At 22.0% G+C, this 12,144-nt stretch overlaps 1 protein-coding gene across 3 annotated transcripts in view; it reads left to right on the top strand.

Annotated features, from left to right (window-relative positions):
* The window catches only part of LOC102674833 (SAM and SH3 domain-containing protein 1-like), a 487,706-nt gene that overhangs the window by 453,658 nt on the left and 21,904 nt on the right, over positions 1 to 12,144 (top strand). For all 3 annotated transcript variants that reach the window (XM_006617353.2, XM_006617352.2, XM_006617354.2), the window contains exons 6-7: positions 10,583 to 10,744; positions 11,332 to 11,388. In XM_006617353.2, coding sequence (XP_006617416.1) covers positions 10,583 to 10,744; positions 11,332 to 11,388 — 219 coding nt within the window. The remainder of the gene's footprint in view (positions 1 to 10,582; positions 10,745 to 11,331; positions 11,389 to 12,144) is intronic.

Raw genomic sequence — 12,144 nt, forward strand, 5'->3', positions numbered from 1 at the left:
GCTCTTCCCAACTTTAATACGATTTTTAATTTATATCTTATGTGCAAAGTTTAGTACTGATCATCTTTCTTTAAATGTTTTGTTTTATACAGTGGATATAGTAGTTTTATTATAATGATTCTGTAATTTGGGAAATTTTAATTTTACGTGATTCGTGGATGTGTTCTTTTATAATATTGAAGAGATATTATTATTAGATTGGTGTATGCGAAATTTGTGTGCAATTTTGAAATTGATAAGATGATATTGTTCGTTAAAATTTGTTTTATTAATAATTATTAGAAACTACAATATTCATAAGTCGTATATAATATATATAACGTTGAATTTTTACTAATAACTTAATCATACTTGAAAACGTATATTTCGCCCAAAAATTTAATTTTTACCTTGGAATAATTTCATTTTAAAATACTATGAATATTTATCATTTCAACTTTATTTTCTTATTTTTTTTTTTTTTATTGAAAAAAAAATGAATGAACATATCATGCTATAATAGCAGCAAATTATTAACAAACTTTGTAATAAGAATTTTGATAAGAATTTTATTGTATCGGATGTTATCGTAAATAATAACAGTGATTTACATGACTATAATTTTCAGCCCATTATATGATAATCATAACTCTTTATAATTTAATTTATTCGACAATGCTTTGACGTTAATTACACGAACCATCAAGAGAACGTAACAAGAAAATTATCATCATTATTATCATCAAAAATGTCCTAGTTATAGGAATTGCCCGCCTATAAATCTGGTGGTGACTCATTGTCAGATAAGTGGTAAAATATCTCTTTTAAACGAAAGTAGCCGAAATTATCAGATACTGCTCGAGAGATGAATTTATTTCGAGCGAATAAAATTGGAAATGGTATTTATTTATTAAAGTTGTCAACGATTAATACGAAATTTTATTATACATTGTTATATAATTAATGTTATATAAATTGTTGGAATAAATCGATATTAAACGTAATAAAAAAAAAAAGAAGAAGGGGAGGGAGAAAAAAAGGAAAAAAGAAGAGAAAAGAAAAACAATACATTTGGATGAATAATTCGTTGATTGCGCATTTCCGTGCCTTTCGTTTAAATTCGCTGATTGCCGATAAAAGCGCAAAACGAAAATGAACCGCTGCACGTAAATTATACGGTCGAGATTCAACGCGTTAATTTATTACTGAATTACATGCAATTTAAATGTTACGCGTCGATCACGAGCACATGGACAATACTAGATCTAGAATTGGTCTGTGTAAACTGCCATCGGTGCATGTGTGTAAATTTGTGTAATCTAAAACTATCGAGAAAAAATATTTTTGGAACGTTTTATTTTTGTAATTTTTTTTTCTTTTTTTCTTTTTTTCCTCGAAATCGTTCAGGAACAACATGACAACAACCGATTTCGAGAATGTACAAATAAATTGAAAGTTATCGAACCTGTAATCTACTACCTTCGATAGTGGTAGATACATTTCGAACAGAAAATATTGGAAATTTAATTGTCGAAATAATTTTGTTAAGATAAAATAATATTTGGGCATTTGTTTCATGGTCATAATGATAAATATATCGATGAAAAATATTTGTTTAAAATAGAATATATTCTATGAATTTGTAATTAGAGTAATAATTTTTTAATATGTATTAAAAACAATTGTATGAAGTGATATTTATTTTATGTGTTAAATAGATATTGATTATTTCAAATATTATTTTTCATTATTTATCGATTATGTTTACTATTAATCAAAATAAAAGAAAAAAAATAAAATTATTCAGAAAATAAACTATTTATATGAATATTAATCCTTTCATGTTTCAAGTTAAAATTGTTGAAGATAGATAAAAAATAGATGGAATAAATTCGCTCAAAATGAATAATGTATATTTTAATACGAACACTAAATAAATATATAGAAAATAAAACTAAAATGGCTTCCATCATGCTATCGAATTTCAATCTGATATATAATGTATTCTTTAGAACAAAATCTAATCCAAAAAAAAGCTTTATCAACTTTAAAAATAAAAAATTACCATCTAATAAAAATATTGTGTATATATTATATAACACATTGATTAATTATTAAATAATAAATATATTTCTTTCCGGTGAAATATATCAGGTTTTATTACACTACTTTTTCTTTAAAAAATATCGCAAAAAAAACTCTGCTTCCTAAAAAAACTTTAAAGAATTGAAATAATTCTTCGATTTGAACAAAATATATACATTCATATATAAGATAATTTACGAATTGTCATAGAACTATGAATTTCTAATTACCGTTATGCAAAAATGTGCTTTTAACTTGGGAATTAAAGTTTCTCCAATGTTTACCACATTATGCAAATAGTTATAGTTATAAAAAACGTAAACGATAATATGCTTCGTCATCTAACTACTTTACTAACTATGTTCTCCCTTATCTGAAGTTTCATAGGGGGAAGCATCCCGTTTAAATGGTTCAACTTTAATTAAATCGGTTACAACTAATTAAGCGTATATTATTCCAAAAGAGCTGTTTTCCTAGCATAGAAATAACCCTGAAACGAGTTGTAGGGCTTCTAACAATCTGAGATGTATAATTCTACAATGAAATTTCTACAATCTGTAATCAGAAGTGATATCTATTTTATATCACGATACGAATCGATATAAAAATGAAATATATTTGTTTTAAATATTAATATTTAATAATTCTATCTAATTATTCGTGTAAAATATAATCTTGTAAAATTTCGATAAACATTTATAAGTGGTACTTCTCGATTATTTGAACGATATCGATTAATGAAATTAATGAAATATTTTTTTTTTTTTTGGCTTTCTGAAATCTGGATTCATCTATTTTTTGTTTAAATATTAAAATAAAGATCGTAATACAAAATTTAGAACATATTATTATTTATTTTAATTCTAAATGAGTATATTTTTAATTCTTTAATAATATAAGAAAAATTCAAAATACAGATTTTTGGAATTCTTTACAATAGATTTTTAGTCTTTTATAGTCAATAAATTTTAATGACTATTATATATAACTTTTTTTTAATATTCTAAGCTTTAAAAATTTATATAAATAAATTAAAAGATCATTAATATTTTTAAAATTATTTTAAATTTAATATTTCAAATGATTAAATTTAATTAAATATTCATAAAGTTTCATTAGAAAAAATTATTACAAAATATATTTTATAGAAAACTATCCTATTTGAAACTTTAAGATATTTTGTAAAAATTTATGGTAAAATTTATTTGTTCTTGTCAGCTTATCAATTCACATTCGAAATAAAATTACAAAATTAATATATCATATACGTAATATTTTTCAATTGATTATGATAACATTTAATGACAAATACAAAACATTTCTCATTATATTACAATCTACAAAGAAATAATTTAAAAAACATTTAAGAATCATAATATTTTTTAATTGATTTTGATTGATTTTCAACCACAAATATAAAACATTTTTTATATCTTATCTTTTCAAAAAAAAAATAACCCAGAAATATTCGAAATTAAATTAATATGCAACTATATATAGAATAATAATTTAAATAGATTAGTAGATCGAAGGACGAACGAAAGGACGAGGCGGATGGAATATGTATATCATCTGTTCAATTTTCGTGATAAAATGCACCAAAATCAGAATTGTGAGCTACTTGTCGCAGGACGGATTGGTAAATTTGCATGAAATATGATTGCACATCCATGACATATATCTTCCATATCGCGTAAAACATTTTGACGAGAACCATAGCTCTTTTCGTGGCCACTCCTCTCTGTTTCATTTGCATCAATGCATCCCGAACGATTCTCTATCGTATGAAAGATACTTGCATGCTTGTCTGCGGTGTCCAGGTTTCACAGGTCTTATAGGCAAAGTAATATTGCGGAGACAGCGGAAAAGTTTATCTATTTCTTCGAAACTGAATAGAAATATTTCATGCTTATCTCGACAAGAACGTGCAAACAGAATAGGTCTCGATGGACTTATATTGTGTAAAATATTTAACGATATTTGGACGAAGATGACGATGGAAGATGAATAATAAATACCAAGTTAGGTCGATTGTTTCTGAGACGAACTTTGTGAAAAGTATTTTACGAAGATTGTTCCATACAGAAGATAAAAAGTTGTGATTCTGTTCTATTTTAAAAATTGTTCACCTAAATTGTGCCGCAAAAATGAAATAAATATTCGTCATATAGGGTTAATAATTAATATTATTAATTTTTTATAATTGATTTTATATAAATAATATAATATTTTTTATTGAATGATAAATATATTTGTTTTTCGTAAAATAAATTTTAAATTTTAATATATTATGTGTTTCATAAAAATAGTTCCATTAATTAATAATAATGATAAAAGAATTTATATTAAAATAAAATATTTATACTTGCATAAAATTTTAAGTATTTCTTACTTTGTCCTCTAATCTTATTATACTTTATTTTATTACTGTATCATTAAATGAATAACAATAATCTGTTTATCATAATTATATTTATATTTCTGTCTAAATTTAATTTATTTAACTAATTAAAATCTACTCCCTTAGAATAAAACACCATTTATATTTTTATACAAACGATAATACAATATTATCATTCAACATTCAAAGATTTCTTTCCAATATAGCATACATTTTATCATATCGAGTTACGTGTTATCACGTGCACACAATTTTCACCACAACGTGTCAGCGTCACATGGCCTAACTCATCGCCTGTCTCGCGAGACATTAACACGAGCCGTCGCGACGCCACGTCGTAGATTCGAGTTTTATTAGGTAGTTACGATGTACACACATAGTCCTTGACGTCTACGTAGTTTTGGTGACGTTCGCAGAGATTACTCCCATCCTTTTGGTAAACAGAAACCACTGTCATGTGTTTGACATCACATACCAGCTTCTTCGTAACTCGTTCATCTTACGTCGCACATTTTCACCTATAAGTGTATAATATACATGTGCACATACACTTTAATTATAAGAGTCTTCTAAGAAAGTATAATATATGTATATATCTTCTTGATTGTAACAGATGCTTAAGAAAAATTATTAATGAATTCTAATATGTACTTTGTATTTTATTAATAATATATTTGATATCTTATCAATGATAATAAAAGATAATTAAATTTTTTTTTTAGATTTATATGCACTGTGTGCTTGCATAACTTTTTATTAGTCTTGCAATTTTGGCTATTATTAATTTTTGTTATTATTTCATTTCATCAGCTAACATTTTATAAATATTTTTATAATTTTGAAAATTGTTTTTTGAACGATAGTATAATACAAATATTTTATTATATATTTATTTAATGGATTTAAAAAATTTAATTTAACTATTTAATTTATTATTATTTTATACATTTATATAAAACAATGTATATAAAACAATGTTTCTTAAAAAAATTATAGATCCTTAAAATTTAAATATCGAAGAATAAGAATGGTCGAAATTTATTGTATTTATAAACAAATTTATATAAATTTCCATTTGAAATTTACAATTCAACCCTCGTTTCAACTCTTACGGGATATGAATATGAATCAATGCTGACACCTATGTAAAGACCCTCAGGAACTATAAAATTTGAAGTTAGAAAGATTAAAGTCAGTCGCGTAGTTTTCGGGTTATTGAACTGTTTCCAGTTTTCTCTAGAATATAACTGAAATAGAATTGATTTCTTGTGTTGAAAAATTTACATTATTCCTGTGAATTTATTACTATCAATTTAACATATTAAAGAAAACTAATATAAATATTTTTTCATATAAAAATTATATGAAGAAATTTTCTATAGATTTTTATTTAGTTATATTCAATCATTATCGCTATCAAGTTTCATTATAAATCTTTTTTAAATCTCTTTAAAGTAAAAACAAAAATATAACGTGAGAATTGATATTGATATGATAATTAAAAATATTTTAATCAATTCTTTTTTTAAATTATTACCTTTCATTAATCTCTTAAAGGATGAATTTATTAAAACTTGGTAATTATTCTTTATTCATTAGTTATATGTATTTAAATATATTCTTAAATATCAGATGAATCAGATAATACTAAAAAATAAAATTTTTTATTTTTTTTGAAATTATGAATTAAAAAAAATTTAATGTATATGTCACTATATTAAATATATATGTATCAATATATACACCAATTTCTTCTTTGATTTATTATAATTTTAATTTTTATTAGATTAGATTATTAAACTTAAATTACATATAATAAAGTATTGAAAAGTAATTATTGTTATTAACTTTTAATATTTAAGAAAGATGTTAACTTTGAATATTCACATTAAATGAATAGTTTAAGAAAATTTTATATTCATCCATTCATTTCGACTACAATTTACACACACATTGTCGCAATACCATCATCAGATTTAAGGAAGCTACAGATTTCTTCACTGCAAACGCTTCTACCTGAGTGACATGTCGAGACTCGTGACTGGAATGTTCTTGCAATACCTGCCTAGGATATCGAAGAACGTGCATTTCATGCGGTCGCTGCTTTTGTAATTTTGAACTGGAAATCGCGTGCCTCGAATAACGTGTTCCCTTAAGAAAATTTTCATGTACTAACGATTTTGTATAGAATAGTTTCGTATTATTATTTTGCAACAACTGTGTTACGAATTATGTTATTTCTTTATTCGATTGAAATATTATCATTTAATAAAATTATTTTTTACATTCTTATTTTTTATTCAATAATTTTATTATTTATTAAATTATTTATTTTATTTAATTTTAAATATTATACAAAATATTTCATACAATTGGATTCATATATCTCTTAAGCAATAAAAGATAGAAAAAATTTTTTTTTGACAAATATATGCATGATTTAGTATCTTAATTTTTAAATTCACCTCTTTTTTTTTAAATTTAAAAAGAACTTCTAAAATGTTAATTTTTCAGTTTCAAAGAAAGAATTATAATATTTATAATATATATATATATATATATATTAATAGCTTAGATTAATTAATTTAGAATCTATTTTAATTTTTTTTTTTATATTATTTGAATTTATATATACATAAACTTGAGATATTGCTAAATTTATGTGAAACATTTTATATATATAATAGACAAATTTCTTTAGAAAAAAAAAATTAATTAAAAAATTATATTAAAAATAAATGTGTATTAAAAAATTAATCAGAAAATTAAACTTTGATATAATTTAGTATCTCATATTAATAAATTTTAATATAAAAATTCTCTTTATTAGAACTATCACTTTCTGCAAAGATCAATACTCATGAAGGAACTTAAAGGATTCCTTATTGAAAAGCACTTTTATCCCAGAATCATGACTAGAATTTTTGCGGTATCAGCTTCCAATATTGAAGAACACACATTTAAAATTAAGTATACACTTTTTCGAAATATAATACTTCTTCTTCTTTCATAGATTATATTTTATATTTATAATACAATTTATTTTTTCAATTTTTTTTTAAATTTCTTTCTTTTCAACGATTATATTAACATATAAAATATTCAAAGTTTATAGTTTCTAAAATTTAACGATACATTGTTATTTTCAATTGATTTTTTCAATTATAATAAAATGATCCTTATTATTTTTACATTTTTACATTTTTCTAAAAAAAATATACATTAACAATTATAATTCTTTACAATATTTTTACATTTTATATAATAAATCTATATTCCACGATGTATCATTATATATAATCAAATATATTAAATAAGAATTATGTCATAAAATTAATCAAACTATAAAATTATAATGGATTTTATAATTGAAATTGTAAAATATTTTTCTTATAAACTCTTATAAGACTCATGACACAGTGTTTGTTGGATTACAAGATCTAAAGCACGTTGAACATATTCTACTTAATACATATATGTATATGCAGTAAATTCTAAAAGTTAAGCAGATTTTCCAGTACTTGGTAAGATAAGTCCTCCCGGACTTATACACGGAAATTTCTCGTTTGGTTTTCATCCGTTGCGGTTCAAGTTCGTAGAATTAACTGCGCGTTAGTGGTGCATGTCTATGACGGATTTATAACGGCATAACCCTGTTGATGGATTTAAACCGCATGATGAAACAGCAGTAAACCGCTAACCTTTTTTTTTTTTTTAACCGTGGACAGAGGCATAGAAACAAGATCATAAATTGTAAGATGATTAACAAAAAGATTTTGACAAAATAAAAATTTACGTATAGCAATATTAACGTATATTAATTGATGATGATTTTTATATCATCATCAATTATGATGATATGATATTAATTTAAGATAGCTAAATTAATAATTTAACTAATCTACTTAATGTATATATACTTGTAACTAAAATATATCTAAATTATATAATAATTAAGTATATCTATATGCAATTAAGATGTAAGTTAATATTTTTAGTAATTGAAAAATTTATAATAAATTAAAAGTTGGTTTATTGTTTATATAAAAAGATTGATATTAAAATAATTTATATAAAATAATTTTATATAAAATAATTGAAATAATTAAATTCAGAAACTCAATATCTCTATATCTTATAATATGTATTTGCTTATATAAAAATTGAAATATTATACAATATATTTTTATGATTTTATAAATTAATATTGAAATATATTTTTAAACGTAATTAGTATTTGAGTAAAATTTTTGATTTCTTATTATTTGAAGTTTATATCATTAAGTAATATATTAGAATATGTTATATTAAACAATATTAGACAATAATATATTATATAATGTAAATATGAACAAATTAATATTGAATATCAAATAATATTAAATATCAATATAAATATGAATATTATATTTTCATAAATATAAGAAAATATAAAAAATAAAAATAAATATTTAATAAAATAAAATATTAGTTAGATCCACGATCGTAAAGATATTCAAAAATTTGTTGATTAATATGTGAAGAGAATAATATTGTTTTTTGTTATTGTTATATAATTTCTTATCTGAACTAAAATTTTGTCAATAATAACATTAGAGTATATTAATTAAACATTTAGTATTAACTTTTTTTTTTTATATTCGATATTATATTTAGAATTAATTAGAAATTAGTGTAATAGATATTAATAATAGATATTAATATTTTCATTTATTTTTAACGAAAATATTTTCTGAATTAATGGAATTCTAATTTTTTATTTTTTTAGATTTTAAGAAACACAAATATTATTTAATATATGAAAACAAAAATTAGATTAAAAAGGACGATTTAAACTCATAATTTTTTCTCAATTTATATATGTATTCTATTCGAATAAAAAAATATATTAAGTAATAGTTGTTTAAATAATATTTGCTAATAATTGTAATTAATAAAAATAATTGAAATAACCATGTAATTAGATTGATTATAAAAGCAAAATCGCAATTGCATAATAGAAAATAAAAATTCGTCAGACATGAATGTAAAGAAAAACATGAATGTGAAGATTATTATTCTCTGGATGAAATTTAATTAAACCGCGTTGCATTTATGTTAAACGGATTAAAACCGTTTGTTTGTGTTCACAGGCCTGAATTTCGCAAATACAGCAGTAGACCGAGCAATATACCATTCTCTAAGATTGAATAATTCTAAAGTTGAGAATTTACATCATTTACATTTTCTGTTTATCAATGCCATGTTGATTTTTACCTTAATGCATCAAATAGAAGAAAGAATGAAAGTCTCGAACTGACAGAAAGTGAATATATTGTTTTAGATCAAATATTTTAGTTAAGATAAAACAATTATAGTTATTTGTTTACATACATCTATAATTTTCGTCATTAATAATTATATTATATATTTAGAATATTATATTGCATAATTTTTTTTCTATTTTACTTTTTAAATCATTTTTATTTAATGTATCTATATGTATAATGTATCTATAGTTTCAGGAAAGAAATATATTTTCTAGAGAGATGGAATAAAAAGAATTTGCTCTTTGCAAATGCTTGGAATGTTTTATTGAAATTATTGCTGTTAAAATACTGTAATCTCTGTTTTAATTATTCGACTAATGATACTGAAGAATGAAACGATATTTATTTTCTCATTTCTTTGATCACGATTTTCAATTATACGTTCTTCAAATAATTTAATAAAAACTATATTATTTTCATTACTGTTATTAAAATTTATCAGAGTATCATAATTAATGATATAAAAATATTTAAGAATAAAAGAAACAGATGGATAATTTTGAATCTAATAAAGAAAATAAATCTAATAAAGATGGATCTAATAATATTTAATAATAATTAACCAAAATTGATTATTTAGATTATTTTTCGTGAGACATTCTATTTTTAAATGAAATATATATTCTTAAGGTAATCATTAATTGCTTTTGAAATTAAAAATTGACATTGAATTATTTATCACCATTATTTATTACCATTAACATAATCTTGCCATTCTTATTCAAATAAAAAATAAAATGGCATAACATTTTATTATTTTATGGCAGAACATTCAATAATTTCATATTTTCGTATTTGTTAATGATAGGTAGATACACCAGACAGTGTACTGCAAAGTGGATTAGGCATGGGACCAGATATGGGACATACTATTTTACGTTCTATGGTTGATCCAAGAGATTATGATCGATTAAGATATTTGCAAATGAATGGAGGTCAGCCAAACAGCTTCGAAGAGACCATACATAGGGTATGATTTTCATATATAATAAATATTAAATGATAATTTACAAATATAATAATATTTAAATTGTTCAATTTCATAAATATTTCATTATCATCAAGCTATTATATTATAAATTATCATTTTCATTATTCATATAATTTATAGTGATTCACTTTTTGTTTCTAAAAAATAAACAAATGTGACATAATTATCGATAAAAGTCTTTTGAAAATAAATTAAAAAAATGATCATTTCATTTTAAAATACTAAGGAAAAATCATTATACAATAATTAATACTGTAATGTAATGCAAAAAAATAAATAAAAAAATTCATTTGACAGAATTAAATTTTTTTGCTATTAAAAAATAAACATATAATTTTTATTTTCTTAATTTAATATGTAATCATTCAATTATATTTTTATTATAAACATTTTATAATTTTCTTTGTCGAAGGAATAGAAGGAAAGGAATTGATAAAAATCAATTTATTAATCAATTTGTTTGTTGTATTATCGTAATTGAAATTGATTTATTTATATTTATCGACAAAATTTTTCAATTTTTAATCAATGTAGAGAGAGATTTTTTACCAGTTTATATTTTTCAGCTGAAAGTTCAAGAGGCACTGAGAAAGAAGGAACGATTTCATAAAGAACACGAAGAGGTGAGTGCAATTTAAATTAAAGTTCACTCTTCCCTTTTTTTAATTTACTAATGAATTCTTGTCTATACGAATGCCAAATAAGGAAAGTGGGTATATTTATAAAAGAAGAGCGAATAGACGCAATAAGCATGATCAATTTAATAGTATATTTCATCTCGCAATTTCTATTTTCATTTTTATCAATCATAGAAATATATTTATCAAGATTTATATTATATCTAAAAGAAATATATGTTCAAAAAGGATATATATTTTTCCTATTAATTATATAAATTTGTAATTATTATACAATAAAAATTGATTCTGATATTATAAATATATATGCAATTGTTATAATTTTAATGGACAAATTTCAAAAGCAGAAATATAGAAATAATCAAAGAATGATTTAAAAATAAAAAAATTTTAATAAAATTTTAAATAATCAATAATTGCAAAATTTTTCTCCATATTTTCTGATGAAAAAGGAAATCTTGATATTTTATCATTAAGTTAAATACAGTAGAATTTCATTTACGAATCTTATTTAATGCTCTATTTATTAACTTCTGTTGAACTCTTGGCTATACTGAGCGTCACTCCAATTATATGAACATTTACAATTCTGCTAACATTAATTACCCGAAGAATGAGTAAATATATGTTTGACTTTAACTATCCAATTATGAATTATGACTATTTGAATAATTTTTTAAATACATTTGGATAAGTATTATTTTATTTTATATATATATATTATATATATTTATTATTATA

The sequence above is a fragment of the Apis dorsata genome, unplaced genomic scaffold, assembly GCF_000469605.1.
Source record: "Apis dorsata unplaced genomic scaffold, Apis dorsata 1.3 scaffold_303, whole genome shotgun sequence".
NCBI lineage: Eukaryota > Metazoa > Arthropoda > Insecta > Hymenoptera > Apidae > Apis > Apis dorsata.